The sequence below is a fragment of the Ictalurus punctatus genome, chromosome 27 (assembly GCF_001660625.3).
Source record: "Ictalurus punctatus breed USDA103 chromosome 27, Coco_2.0, whole genome shotgun sequence".
NCBI classification, from domain to species: domain Eukaryota; kingdom Metazoa; phylum Chordata; class Actinopteri; order Siluriformes; family Ictaluridae; genus Ictalurus; species Ictalurus punctatus.
In genome coordinates, this window is record NC_030442.2 from 13,717,904 (window position 1) to 13,733,460 (window position 15,557).

Below are 15,557 nucleotides of genomic sequence, written 5' to 3' on the forward strand. Positions count from 1 at the left end.
GTGGTCACCAACCCCTTTCCTGGCGATCTACCTTCCTGAAGACATAATTATGCCCACCTGACCATCTATTCATTGCCTTAAGAAGTTCTTGATCAATCAAAAAATGAGTCTTAGATTTTGGTTGGAGATGCAACCTACAGGAAGGGAGGTAGAGCTCAAGGAAGAGAATTGGATACCATTAAGGACCAATAATGGTCATGGTAATGGTGTTAATGATTAACAGCTGATGGTTTGTAATGTTATTTGTCGTGGAAACCATTAGGATTTCTGTGATGGTTTCTGTAGTGTGTGTGTGTGTTTCAGCAGGGCCGGTCTGGGAACCTCTGGATTGCAATATAGTATGTAACTGTATACTGACCATATGCACCTGTATGCTAAGTGTGTCTTAAATAAGCCACTGACCGGAGCAGCGCCCTCTTCAGTTCATAGCGAGACCTGCAGCTCCTGCAAAGGCTACATTTACTGAATCTCAACCCTATATTGGACAGCTAAATACACTGTATAGGCTATTAAATAATGGCACCCTGTATGTGTGACGTGTTGTAAGTGAACTTTATCAGGAATTAAGGTTTTCTGTCAGCTGGGATTTAAACTGAGGCGTCCTGGCACTTTAATGAGACAAATGGGCGGCGCTCTTTCCATTTTATAGCCGTGTTTAAGCGTTTCAGCTGAGTGTTGTGTCGCTGTGTGTTACACACTGGTGCCACAGTGAGTGTGAGTGTCACTACGTGGAGTTTCCCTTCGAGGCTGCATGAGCAGCTCTGGGTGTTGATGGAGTTGTAGGGCTTGGTGTTAAACACAAAGCCGAGTCGCTGTACCTGTACCTCTCTTCTCCAAGCCTCAGACATGGCGATTATAACGTGTAGAGTTCAGTATCTTGAGGACACGGACCCGTTCGTGTGTACTAATTTCCCCGAGCCTCGGAGACCTCTTCAGTACGACTTGAACGAGTCGGTGTCGCTGAACTTACAAATCGCCGGCGTTCAGAAACTGCTCCAAGCTCCTCTGAAGGTAAACCTGAGCGCTCGCTCTCTCTCTCTTTCTCTCTCTCTCTCTCTCTCTCTCTGTGTGTGTGTGTCTCTCCGTTTTTAGGTATTCTGTTAGAAACTACAACCTGTTAAAAGTTTCACTGAGGCTTTTATGTATAGTTTGTGGTTCCATACCCTACTGGGGGGGAACCCCAATAGAAACCATCACAGAAATTCTAATGGTTTCCACTACAAATACTAGCTAACCATTAAAACCATTACCATTATTGGTCCTTGATGGTGTCCACTAGACATACTATGCCATCAATAGTCTCTGTGTCTCTGTCTCTGTGTTTAGGTATTCTGTTAGAAACTACAACTTCTTAAAAGTTTCACTGAGGCTTTTATTTATAGTTTGTGGTTCCATTCCATACTGGGGGGGGGGGGGACCCCAATAGAAACCATCACAGAAATTCTAATGGTTTCTTCTACAAATACCATTTCCAAATACTAGCTATCAGATAACCATTACCATTATTGGTCCTTAATGGTATCCACTAGATGTAACATGCCACCAATAGAAGACAACAAATTATCAGTAGAGACCCACAGGGACCATTACAGTTTCCATTCAAACCAGTACAATTCCCATTATAACTACTAAAATAATTACAAATTCTATAAGGGTTTCTATTGTGGGTTTTTTTTTTTCTTCTTCTTTTGGCAAGGTTGGTTTGTTTTGGGTGTACATGTGACTTTTACATTCACTGAATGAAGCCCCAATTTTTTTTGTGGGTACCAAAGCTTTTGGAAAAGTCTCATTTCCCTGCTTGAGTCTCAACATGTGATTTTTTTTTTTTTTTTTTTTTTTTTTTTTTTTTTTTTTTTTTTTTTTTTTTTTTTTAAAACGCCTTTCAATGCATTCTGTCCTGGGGGTGTCAATGAATTCATTTGAACTAGGAAAGTTGAACACTTTGCTGTCATGATCACTTGTACACTCAGAAAGAAGGGTATTAAAGTGTAAACTGGGGTAGTACCCTTGATCAAGCGCACACTGCTCGTACCTTTTCAGTATGCATCCTTCACCTTGAAAGGTTTGTATAGCTTACTCTAAAAATTCTAACTGCACTAACTGAAGTAGTGAGTAGTGTGAAACTGTATGTACCATTGTTCCAAGCATTACACTAAAGCATTATACTTTAAAAATAAATAAATAATCAATTACAAATAAATAAATAAAACCTTTAAATGAAGGAGTGCCTGTGTGCCCCTCAAGTTTAAGTGAGACATGTTTTCTACTTCAATGGCCTTTAAGATTATTGTCAAGAATGTTTGTTTAAAGAAAACCAAAAACAAGGCAAAGGGATATAGAATGTCAACACAACATGGACGCGGTCTACAATAACTTGCACACATTTCTTGGGCTTGTGTATGTGTGTTTTGTGTGTATGGTCTTGAGCCTTCAGGAAAGGGTGGGATCTGTAAGCAGCTGATAAGGGGAGCAGAAACGGCTTCAATCATCCTCATTATTACAGCGAACGTGGCAGTGTCATCGTACAGCATGGGAAATGTAGCCAGATAAGACTGAGGAATCTCCTCTCTGTCCCTACAGTGACTGTTTGTTTGTACTGGATAATGATGGCCAGGAAGAGTTTCCATCATTCCTCATTCAGATATTATAGCTCAGCTTTTGGAATGCACTTGTGGTGTGGACTAAATGGAGTTTTTCAAGTGATTATCTTAATGGCCTTTTGTAATAATATTTTTGGAATGTATTCACTCAGACTTTCACTGTTTTGCAAAATATACCAATTATAATGCCATGCATTTCACTGTATAAGATACAGGTGTCATATTGATAGTTTAGTAATGCAGGAGCAAAGGGTGGTGCACAAGCTGCAGGGTCAAAATATAGGAAATCATAAAGTGGGTGTGTGTGTGTTGTGCCTGTGCACGTGTTTGGCTTTGACGCCTCTTTTCTCCACCCCTCAGTTAGAAGAGTGTGCGCTGCAGGTGGCTCCTAATGGAAACTACCTGGATCTGGAGTCCTCACTGGCAGAGCAGAAGGATGAACTGGAACAGTTCTACGATGATTTGGCGTAAGTCTTCACTAGCTGCATTTCCATCAAGCTGGCAGAATAAACATTCAAACAAACAATTATAACCTTGTGAAAACACAGTATGGCAATAAGCTTATCAACATTCTGTAAATATTTGTACAAGAGGATAAAGCTCTGCCTGTGCATATTAACAAATTAACACCTGTGGAAAAGAGTATCCAGTCTTTATCCTGATCCTGATATATAATGAATGTACATCATGTAAAAAAAAAAAATCCTTTACTCATTGCAAAATACTTGTGTGCTAACATGATTGACAGGAAATTGTCATGTTTCTGTTTTAAGGAAAATTTGTTACTGCTAATTTCTTGCCTTTCAAATGTGTTGCCATCATAACTGATTGCATTTCCTGGTAAAAAAAAATGCATTCATTAATTGTATTCAATATCTAAAATAACTTTGTGTGTGTGTGTGTCTCTCTCTCTCTCTCTCTCTCTCTCTCTCTCTCTCTCTCTCTCTCTCTCTCTCTCTCTCGTACTTTCTCCAGTTCTGGTCTTGTTTTTTCCCACTTCACTGCTTCTTAGTTTTCCTTTTCAATGTGCCTTTTTGGTTTGTCATGTGTATGAATCAGTTAGGAAAGGATTGAGCTTTATAGGGTTAAATAACAAAGCTTAGAGATGGACCAAATGGGCTCATAATGGCCATGGCACTTCTGATGTGAACCCGCGCGCACACACACACACACACACACACACACACACACACACATTCATGCTCACACTTTCCTGGTATGAGATCTTGGTTCAGGCCAGGAAGTGGGAGTGGACCACATGACTCGGATTCATTCATGTAACATGGCAGGGTGAATGAGGAACAGGGTTGTTTTTTTTTTTTTTTTTTTTTTTTTTTTTTTTTTAATATAAAAGTTAAATCTCTTGAACTCCTGTTGGGGTTTCCTGTAATACAGTTGGTAACTTGGTACATGTGATCAATTTTACGTTGTGTCAATTAAACTATGCTTATGTATACTTTGGTTACAGAATATATTCATATAATAGTCCTGTCACTTCACTTTAATAGCAGTAGTTAAACATTAAAATTTAAACAATCATTAACCTATCTTTTTAATATTTATCAACCATGATTTCATTATCTGTAACATTTTTATTTACGTCATGTTTGATAGTCTTGGAAAGAACTATTAAAGTCCCGAGGACTTGAACCACAGGACGCAGTGTTTAAAACGTTTTGTAATCTAAATAGGCTTGAGCAATAATTCAACAGCTCATTAGTGGGGTGAATGGGATTTCATCAAATAGAATAAATGTCTGGGTCAATGCTTTTTTTATATATTACTTTATTTTATTTTTTTTTAAACCTCTTGCTGCCATCTAACGTACTCCTTTTAAAAAGTCTTAAAAATGGCATCGGGATACATCAGTTGGAATCAATTTCAGCCCAAACCCCACATGTAACTGGCATGGATATCTAGCTGAGGTTGTTGAAAAATGGAGGAAATTTCTAGAGTCGTGAAGCATTGTGTATACCTGCCAAAGGAGTTCCTAAAATTTTAACAAACCGCCTAATTGAAAATATTCATGCTACACTTTCATTCTATGTTTGAAGGGGAATCAAATGAAGACCTTTAAAAGCGCAACGTAAAAGTAGAGAGAGAGTTAATTAAATTTGAAGTTGCTAAAGTGAGAATTCACTGGTCCATTGTTCTCAACAGCCGTCTCTGCTGCTACTTTAAACCTGAAGCACTTTTATGATGCCTATTTGCAATAAACAATGCAAATTTTTTTTTGTTTTCATTGGACTCGCCCTCTTATTAGGAGCCTTCTGGGCTAAAGTTAGCTAGCTGTGTATAGACAGGCCGAACTGGTTACCTACATTCAATATTTAACGACTAGCCATTTAACTTTTATTTTATGAACCAACATTCTGAGCTGCACAAAATCTTTAAAAGGTGTGGGAGAAGCCAGAGACTACTGATGACATTGGTTGACATCCTGGGTTGCTCCAGAAACATTCTCTATTTGAGGAAGACAAAATTCATGTTCACCTTAATAGTGTAGTGTTAATGTGTGAAAGCGGTTCAGCTTTAAATACAAGTCACTCAGTTTATAATACTGAGAACTTGACAGGAACCTGACTATCGATTTGCATACATCAGCATTGCAGGCTCTTTCATGCTCGGTCTTGCTCTCTCCTACATTCTCGTAATCCTTCTCTGTTGCTCAGATGTTTTCTAGTTTCATCTGGTACACAATAAACCCAATTCCTGTCTACCTGAAATGATAATTAAAGCTCCATACTAAATATCAGTAGTTTGATTTTATGAATCCGTTTGTACATAAAAGCTCATTTAATGGTGAAAATGCTATAATATGTACAAGCTTGATATGATTTAAATGTGTCCTGGCTTTTGTACACTCTCTTACTGGCAAAACAGACGCTTTATTTTCTGGTCACTTGTGGTCCTATTCCTGCCAGTGTGCATCATTTACATAAACCAACGAAATCAAAGTCTTCATTTTCCACTGAGATAGTGAAGCAGGGACCATGAAATTATGCTGAGAAAGCAAACAGACTAGCCAATGAAGAAAATAAATCTCTGAAAATGATGTAATCACGGGCATTGGTGAAGAAGGAAAACCCTAATCGGGGGTGGGGAGAGTTGGTTTTTAATGAGCACGATTTTCCCAGTCTGTATGCATGTAGTGATCAGTTACAGGCTAGTCTTAGTTTTATAAGGTCATGAAGTTAATGTGTATGTGTGTTCACCCCAGAAAGCATGTGGTCACAATTGGAACTCCGTCAGGTTCCACGCTGTGTAAGGCGAGCCAGTCCTGAAAAGCGTCATTTGAAATAATATATGAAAAACAAGACTGTAATTTGCTCTGTGTATTTTAAAAAATCTATATATATTTTTTAATTTAATTTTGTTGCAACTGGCTACATTCAACACCTTTTTTTTAAATAAATTCGAAGCCATAAACTGCTCTGACTTTAGCAGCTGACCATCATGCAGCATAGTTTCCATGTCTGTCCCATGATTCTCCTTAGTCTGACTTTCCAAATCCTAATACCCATGTTGACCACCTTCACTGAGAGTGCATGTGTGGGATAGTCATCATGTAACGCTTTCACGTCATCCATCCATCCGTCTGCATTAACACTGTTTTAAACGTCTGCATCGGGTTTGAGTGTGTTAGAGACGATTTGGTGCTGCAGTGCTGACATAAGCAGTGAATAAGCTCGGTACTCACTAAAAGACTAAAGTATATTGGCTATCAAATGACTCTCAAATGACTGTCTGCTCATCCTGTACCATTTCTGTCTCTCTGTTTGCAGCATTGGCAAAAAGCCCATTTTGATCCTCCGAACCCAGCTGTCAGTGCGGGTCCACTCCATCCTGGGTAAGAATGTCTTCTTTTCTAACTTCTGTGCCATCTGCAGAAAGAAAAAGGAAAAAAAAAGTCTGGCCAGGATATTATTTATTTTATTTTTTTCTTGGAAGACCTTCTCAGGCAGTGCTGAGACAGCAAAAAAAAAAAAGATGTCTTTCCACTGGAGTTAAGAGTTTTCTATTCAAGAAGCTCCCGAGGGATTGTGGTCAAAAATATATTTGTATGAAATCCCTTTTTTGGTTTTTCTCTCATGTTACCCTTCAAATCCATCCTGAATCCTTCAGCTGCACGTAGCATCTCATGAACTGGTGAAGTGATTATGGTCATTAAGAAAAGGTCGTATTTGTGCTGAGTGTAGTATAAAGATTATGATTTGTACATGTCAGGACTAGGTGTCGCATCCATTTTGTATTGTTTCCTGGGCTGGGATAGGCTCTGGATCCACTGGGACCTCACCAGGACCAAGCGCTTAGTATAGCAGAGTAAGTGCAAGACCCGGTTTACACCTAATTGTTTCATGGGTTTTGTAACTGGATTGGATAAGATTTACACTTGATGTATACTGTAAATCTCAAAATTAAGATTTTTTTTGCATTGTAAACAGGGTCTAATACCTGAGCACTAGTCAGATTGATTACAAAACACAAATTAGATACCACATATCTACCATCCATCCATCTTCTATACCGCTTATCCTACAGGGTTGCAGGGAACCTGGAGCCTATTTCGGGTGCATCGGGCACAAGGTTGGGTACACCCTAGACTGGGTGCCAATCTATCGCAGGGCACAATTACATACACATTCACACACCCATTGACACACTATGGAGACTTTAGACATGCCAATCCGCCTACCATGCATGTCTTTGGACTGGGGAAGGATACCAGCGTATCCGGAGGAAGCAGGATCATTGTTGCCTGTGAGCTCGTGTATTTGGAAGAGGGTTGACTGTGCTTTCCTGCAAGTGTGTTATGCTGCACTGTGATGCAGCAGTTCAAAAAGGTGTGGAGGTTAGCGTCATGTATCGTGGAGGACGCATGTTATAGCATTCACCTTCCCCTGTCGGCAGCTGTCGTATGATCAGGGAGAATCGGTTGGGGAGGTGGCAAATGGTCATGGTCTCCATGGTGGCCTTGAAGGAATCATATTGGACGATCAGGGCTGGTTGGCATTTCAGTGTTAAATGTGTCACTTCTTGCAGGTTCCCTCTGGCTCTCTGTGTTCGAGTTTTTGTCTGTGTGTGGTATTGTTTTATTTCTTTTGCTAGGACACCTTGAGGCTCATGCTGACATGGTGCACTGTTTTAAGAGGAGTTCCGATTCAACCATTGTGCCTTTTAATCTTAGAGCTCTAACGGTTTGGAATATTTAATCTATGTCTCTTTTAGTTATTGGTATGACCGGTGGATTTGGTGTCTTGTTCCACAAGACAGCCTTGATCTGTAGTCTCTAAAGCATCATAAATAGTCTCTAGTCTCTGTCTGTTGGTTGCTTACAACGCCAAGCAAATAGGCACCACATTTCAGAAAAGGAGGCTAGTGTGTGCAGGTAAAAATTTCAGAAATGCTGACTACATCATGTGCATGATTAGTTATCACAGATGCTATGTATGTTAGTCTTCACAGCTACTTTCAAAATCACACATTAGAGAATTTGCACCATACTGATAAGTATTTTCCCCCCACTTGATCTTGTCTATTCATAAGACTCATTAGAGCAGTACTGTGAAATTGCATTTGGAATAAATTACTGTGCTAGAATCATTCAACTAACGCCATATAATCATTAGAATAGCACCATATAATACTGCATATATATCACACTGCCTATTACAACTGTGATTGATTATTGAGGTTTACATGTAACCTGTGTAAACGTGGAGCAGTAATAAAAAAATAGAAAGACTATAGGGGCTGTAATAATTTCGCAGCACACATCTTTAACAGCTGTGATTGTACAGCATGTTTGTTCAGTGATTAAGTGCTGTAACTAGCTTTATGAGACACTAACGAGTTTTAAGCTAGTGGTTACTGTGGATGATTCTGTTTTGTTTCTGCAGTGAAAGCTCATCCCCACCCTTTCTTGTTTTTAAAAAAAAAAAAAAAAAAAAAAAAAAAAAAAGAAAGCATACCTTTTAACAGGACGGACCAGTTCATCAGCCCATTTGTTTTTGTCACTGGAGGGTAAATAATCCGCCCACGTATCAGAATCAAGAAATTGGTTCACCTTTAAGACGCATGTCTTCGCGCCGGGCGTACTACTTCACTGTGACTGCTATTGCTTTATTTATAGTAACCTATAAAGTGACGCCCTCACATTTATGGCTCCCTTTTAAATGCATATTATGGCAACTCCTTTTCACTGGATGCCATGTTTATTAATAAGAGATGTATCATGCTTTGTATGTTGATACTTTTGTTTGTTTGAGAATAAAACTGAAACTGTTGCAGTCCAGTATGTAGGCGTGTTTGAGGGTTTTTTTTTTTTTTTTTTTTTTTTTTAAATTGTTACATTTGTAAACAACTGTGTAGTCCCTCCCCTGATTTTAGGTCTTGTTGCCCTAATAATTAAACAAATACTTTAATAGGAACACCTGTGCACCTGCAAATTTATACAGTTTTCCAGTCAGCCAATAATGTCTCAGCATCGCAGTGCAGACTCGCCAAAACCGGACAGTTGGACACTAGAAAAATACCAGGTGAGGGTTTTTTTTTTTCTTCTTCTTCTTTCTCTCCCTTTTCTTGTAATCTTCAACTGTCCAGTTTGGTGAGTCTGTGCCCATGATTCCCTCTTATTCCTGTTCCTGGCCGACGTGACTGGAACCTGATGTGGTCTTCTGCTCTTGTAGCTCATCTGCTTAAAGGTTTGATGTGTTGTATGTTCTGAGATGCTTTTCTGCTCACCATGGTTGTGAAGAGTGAATATTTGAGTTTCTTGAGACTTCCTGTGAGCTCAAACCAGGCTGTTGATGAGTGAGATCAGAGCAGAATGACCAAAGTATTTCTGCCTGCTGATCCTCCGCTCACAGGATGGGTTTCTTTCTTTCTTTCTTTCTTTCTTTCTTTCTTTTTTTTTTCCTGTCCACCATTCTTTGTAAAATCTAGAGACTTAATACTCACACCAGCCCATCTGGCACCAGTAATCATTCTGATGTTTGGTGTGAACATTAACTGAAGCTCTTCACCTGCATCTGCATGATTTTATGCATTGTGTTTCTGCCACCTTATTGGCTGACTGGATAACTGCATAAATGAGCAGGTGTTCCTATTAAAGTGGACGGTGAGTGTATATGTGCATTTGTAATGTGCACAGGTGTCCCAATGACTCAGTACGTATCATTGCCTCCTTATTGCTCCAGGGTCTCTGGTTTGATCCTGAGCTCGGGTTACTGTCCGTGTAGAGTTTTGTATGGTCTCTTTGTGTCCATGTGGGTTTCTGCCAGGTTCTCCAGTTCACTCCCATGTCTGAAAACCTCACCACTGGTTGAACTGGATATTCTAAAGTACCCTGATCAACCAGCATCCCATCTAGGTAGTATTCTCGACTTCACGTCCAATACCCCTCGGATCAACCGTGACCATGACCATGTTAAAGTGGATACTGACGATGAATGTAGTATACGTCACTGGCACACAGCCATTATAGTAACACACGTTAATATCAGCATGGAAGATATTTAGTTTTTGTAGTACAGTGAATGTCTAGGATGATTTGCTTCGGTTTATATCTGATTTTGTGTCTGCATAATTATTCTAAGCTGTGAAGCAACCATTAATCAATTCTTTATGATGAAGAAATTTCATCTGGACTATAGAGATTTTTTTTCAAAAAGCGTAGACACTTGATTCTTTTGAGAAACGTGCTTGTATTTTCATCTGTCAAAAGTCTTCTGCCTGTGAAACTTTGATGGCCCGCCGTAACGCACGAGTCGTCGTTAGGGGAAAGTCTGTGGAAAACATTCTTATGGCTGTATGTCATCATCCTATATGTAGAAATAGAACATGAGTCATGTTTCATGTTTTTCTTCATTGCTGTTTTTGGCATTTGGCAGTGTAGTGTTTTCCATGTTAGTACTGTGGTGTTTCCGTCATATAATCCTTACTGTCCTCACAATAATCAGCTTTGTGTTCAGCTTCTCCTCAAGTCTTCAAGTACTCAATTACCTCCTGTTGTTGTGTCCTCAGCATGTCCAAACTGTATACACACTGTCTCAAATCAGCAGCCTCACTTCAAGAGCACACTGACTTGGATGTTAGGTGATTGTCATATTGGAACACACTGTAACCAGGGGGTTAGGTGGTCATCGTTCTAGAGCATGCTGTAACCAGGGGGTTAGGTGGTCATCGTTCTAGAGCATGCTGTAACCAGGGGGTTAGGTGGTCATCGTTCTAGAGCATGCTGTAACCAGGGGGTTAGGTGGTCATTGTTCTAGAATATGTTCTCGTGATCTGTTGATGTTGTTTGCCGAATTTGAGTAAAAACTGACAGGATCCTCTTATTCTCATCCCTAGATTCTGAACTGTTGGAAATGGACATGTAGTGTTCTAGGAGGCCACATAATTTTAGGACAGATTATAGACATCAGGGCTTGGCTTCAAGGACACTGTGGCTTAGTTAATGCTATAGTGTGTGTGTGTGTGTGTGTGTGTGGTGAGAGAGAAGAAACTTTCCTATTCTGGATAGCTGTATTTTTGTATTCTTTGTGTTTATCTGCCTGTCTCTTCCTGTTGTAACATGCTGATGCAGGATCCTGTTCCCAGTAAAATTGTGCTATTTCACATGTATTTCTTGTTTTCTTGGGACTTTGTTGGGACAAGTCAACACGAATGAGTCCCTTTTATTAAATACAGGTGTTTTGAGGCACATGTTCAGGTCTGGTGTATGAATAAGACTGAGTGTCTGTTTGAACCAGTTAAAGAGGCTGAGCGCCTGTATTTAGACTGCTGTGACCCTGCGTTCATTTCCTTTGAGTCACAGGAAATATGAACACAAGCAGGACCTAATACTGTGAAATTCAGCTTAGTTTTGTTGTAGTTTTCAGAGCATGAGCAGTTGTAGCGGCACTAGGAAAATGTGAAATATGTAGCTAGTGCAGTTTCATTAGTTCAACGGTGACAAATCCTGACACACCATTTACACTGTAATCATATTCATTCTTTATCTTCAGTAACCAATTTATCCTGGTCACAGTCCCGGTGGATACAGAGCCTATCCTGGGAAAACGAGACATGAAGTGGAGTCATACACGCATTCACACACTTGTTCACACCTACCGACAATTTATAGTCTCCAGTCCATCTTTGGGAGCTGGGAGGAAACCAGAGAACCCAGAGGAAACCCACACCGACAGATTACTCGAACTGAGGATTGAACTGGAGACTCGGAAGCAGTTAGGCTGCTCTTCATAATGATTTTCCCTGGAAAGTATCATCATAATAAAATGTCTCATCCAGCCAATACGCTACATTTCAAACCGCATATTATCATTACTTATCATATATTGAATTTTCATATCCTCTGAGAATGCTGGACATATGGAGCCAGATCTGAATTGCCTTGATCCCTCACCCATAGATGGTAGATATATGGGTAAGGGATCAAGTCAATTTAGATCTGGCTGCATTTGTCCAGCATTCTCAGAGGATATGAAAATTCAGTGCAGAACATGTAAGTAAGGTCAAACTAAAGTGACCAAACAGTAGTGCAAGCATTTTTGCTGAATTGTTTCTTCTGCAATTCTCTCCAGTCAGAACAATATCATTTAAAGTGGCTAACAGGAAATGCCATGCCGCAGATAGGTCATCCCACAGGGCACCGCACTTCTATTTCTGCCCACAGTTATGCGCGAGTGTTGAATAGAGCTGAACACTGACGTTTCAGTGCAGATTTACAGCTCCAATGACGTTCAGTGGTTCTGCAGTTAATGATGAATGAAAGCGGATGTTGCCGATTGGCATGAAATCAGGCTTTCCTATCTGTCACGCTTGTATTTTTAAAATTAGTTTGAGCTTTTTGTCATTTCTGTATGTGTACTTTGTAATATGGTAGCTGTCTAAGATGTACATGAAAATTTATATTCTTATGTTTAGTTATACTTGTATTATGCTAAAGTGTAATGTATACAAGAAAATGTGTTTACCCGACTCCTTTACAAGAGATGGATAGAAAAGCCCTAAACTGTTTGCGTCCACCTTTGTACATTGTTGGTAATAATGCCACTACGGGGCTTACTGTTATAGGGAAATAATCTTATTTTTTTAACACATTTTTCTACAACGTCACTTATTTAATTCCTCTTTTACTATAGCAATGTGACGACACTTAAGTAATTTTATTTATTAAAGAACATGTGTACACTTATCCATTTCTTTTCTTCAACTTTTTTTCAACTTGTTTCTTTTTTTTTTTTTTTTTTTTAAAGCCAGTTAGTTCCTGTTATCGCTTATGTTGTAACAGCTACGAACAGTGATTCCGTCACCTAATAAGGCAAAGAGAAACCAGAAAGCGTTAAGTCCTCTGTTCTGAACACTTTCCCATCGCAGAAAAGGAAAAGACTTTCCTTTCAGGATTTTTTTTTTTTTTCTTTGTTAAATAAGCCATTTTCATTTATTTATTGGTAAGCTTGGCTTGTGTACCACTTCCACCATACAGGTTCATGTGAATGAGTTTCTACAGAAATGGTCACGCATCACAACGAGCGCATTAATGTTTGTGATTTACATTACAGGTGGCACTGTTGTCAGAGCTGCTTTTCTGTTATAGAAAATTAATCAGCACCTTCTGACTTCTGAGAATGTAACGAATCTGCCAAGGCATTTTTTATTAGAGGGTAATTATTCAAGAATTCTTACAATGAGCTACTCAGGGCCGCTGATGCTTATCTGATACCGTTCTTCCCTTGAGGCTTGTGTTTTCTCGTGGCACAGCCGTGTTTCTGGGACTCGTCCGACTCTGTGCATTAGGTGCGTTTGTAGTTGTAAGAGGCTGTGATGGAGTTGTTGTCTTGCTGATATGGGCCTTAACTCTGAAGTTTGTGCTTTTGCTTTGCTGCACTCTAGTGCAGTCAGTCCTCTGAGATGAGGGCAATTTAGCAAAGTCGTGTGTGTGTGTGTGTGTGTGTGTGTGTGTGTGTGTGTGTGTGTGTGTGTGGCCATACTTGGAGACTGCGAACAGTCTGAACTTTGTCTTGTTTTCCCAACTTGCACACGTTTGTCAGAAATGGAGTTCATGGTTGATATTGTTTCTGTAGTTACCCTGGATTTCATGATCCTCTTTCTTTAATTCCCAACTATTTACTGGGCACTTCAGTCACCCTAAACTTAGCTTTGTCCCAAAGCCTTTTTCCGTTTCTCCTCTGCGCTGACTCTCCGTCTTGGTACGCACAATTCTCTCTTGGGATTTCGATTTTTCTTATTAGTTTGGTGCCCTGCTCTCTCTTTGCAGTGATCCCCCCCCCCCCTCTTCTTTGTCCTCTGGGAATTCATTGCAAGGCCTTTCTCAGAGGTACAACACATAACCTTGTCTGTGTCTGCCTCATCATAAGCAGCTCTAAGGCGGTTTTAAGGCTGGTATCATATGTGAGGGTGAATCCACACAAGTGCCAAGGCTGAAGCAGGACTGACTAGACATGGTCACATGTTCAGTGTGTCATCAGCCTGGAATAAAAGTGCTGTATGTTTGTGTTTTATTACAGAACCTGCTCAGATAAACCAGTTGTTTTGGGGAAGCGTTGGCCAAATCTGCAATCAGTAGTATTCCGTGATTTTTGTAATTGCCAGGGAATCAGCAGTTTTCTAATATGGAAAAAAACGCACTACCATTTTCAAAGATTTTTTGCCTGTAAATATTGCCAATATGACTATCATTATTGATGATGATTTAATTGCAGAAAAAAATGCTCTGCCTCAAATAAATATCACACATTTACACATAATGTGCCTAATTTTTACAATTATTTTCCCTTTTAAAAATAAATGAATTTACTATTTTTGTTTATTTATTTATTTAAAAGAGCCTGACTATAAAAGGTTCGAGAACCCGTGGTTCAGACTAAACAGTGCTTTATCCAATGTGCACTAGGAATGTAGGACACGCCTCTAAATGTCTCTGTATATCAGTATTAAAGGGTTCTCTTCTACAGAAGTTTGCCGCTGCTTGATGTTTTTAAAATTCTTTAGATTGCTAAACTATGTTTTGCTCTTGTGCGGCTTTATATATAACGGCTCATAATTCTGGTCTACTGATGCCTGACTAATTATGTTCAAGCCTTGAAGGGTTCAAGGTTGAAGGCTGTCACAACAGTGATGAGAAGAAGAGGTTCCCTTTTTTTAATGTTGGCTATATATGATGTGATCTATATGAATTCCCACATGTGCCTGTTTATTAATCACAAATCTTTAAAATTATCCCCTTAAATTCCTGGCATATTATTCATCTTGAAGCATTTAATTCAGTACCAAGCATAAATTATTCAGTAACTATGTTGGAATGAATTGAAAATGTGTGTAGGTAGTAGAGTGATGGATAAATGTACAGTTTGACCTCCAGAAGGCCGTCACTTCTTCAATATGTGCATGCGACCAAGTGCTTTGTCTTCACATGGAGAACTATTACAAATTCAAAACCAGCCATCATGAACAAAAAATCCATATCAGTTCTGGAACAATTGGTGAATTGTTTTTGTTTTGTTTTTGTTTTTTCCTCCCCTCCCATTAATGTCACTGTATTTTGAACCTTTTTCTATTTCTTATTTTTATAAACATTTACATATCCCATGTATCATTTATTCAAAGCTGATTGCATGCCTGTTTTATTAACAAGACCTTAAGTTACATCATTAAGGAGATGTCAGGCATGCTTGGCTCATGATGCTCGCTGAGTTAAGGGGTCAAAAATGAAAGCACGGGCCGAATAGCTTATCAGAAGTTAAAGTACTGGCAGTGTTCGCTACATTCTTACATGCTGTAGTGCTCTTGGCTCAATAAAGTCCTGCCTGCTGCCATGTAATCACACACAAACTCTCTGGATTTAGCTTTCGGTCTCTTTTATTCAAGTTGTTCTACTCTCAGTAAATATGGTCCGTTTTTGACTCCAAGTTGAACGAGAATGCTGTATTA

General features: G+C 39.4%; 1 protein-coding gene across 9 annotated transcripts in view; it reads left to right on the plus strand.

Annotated features, from left to right (window-relative positions):
- Window positions 1–454: 454 nt before the first annotated feature.
- Window positions 455–15,557, plus strand: part of fhod1 (formin homology 2 domain containing 1) — a 54,983-nt gene continuing 39,880 nt past the window's right edge. For 2 of the 9 annotated variants that reach the window (XM_017458824.3, XM_017458827.3), the window contains exons 1-3: window positions 455–1,011; window positions 2,961–3,067; window positions 6,386–6,450. In XM_017458824.3, coding sequence (XP_017314313.1) covers window positions 847–1,011; window positions 2,961–3,067; window positions 6,386–6,450 — 337 coding nt within the window. In that variant the 5' untranslated portion in view covers window positions 455–846. The remainder of the gene's footprint in view (window positions 1,012–2,960; window positions 3,068–6,385; window positions 6,451–15,557) is intronic. The other 7 variants (XM_017458825.3, XM_017458829.3, XM_017458828.3 and 4 more) reach the window with 6 other exon arrangements.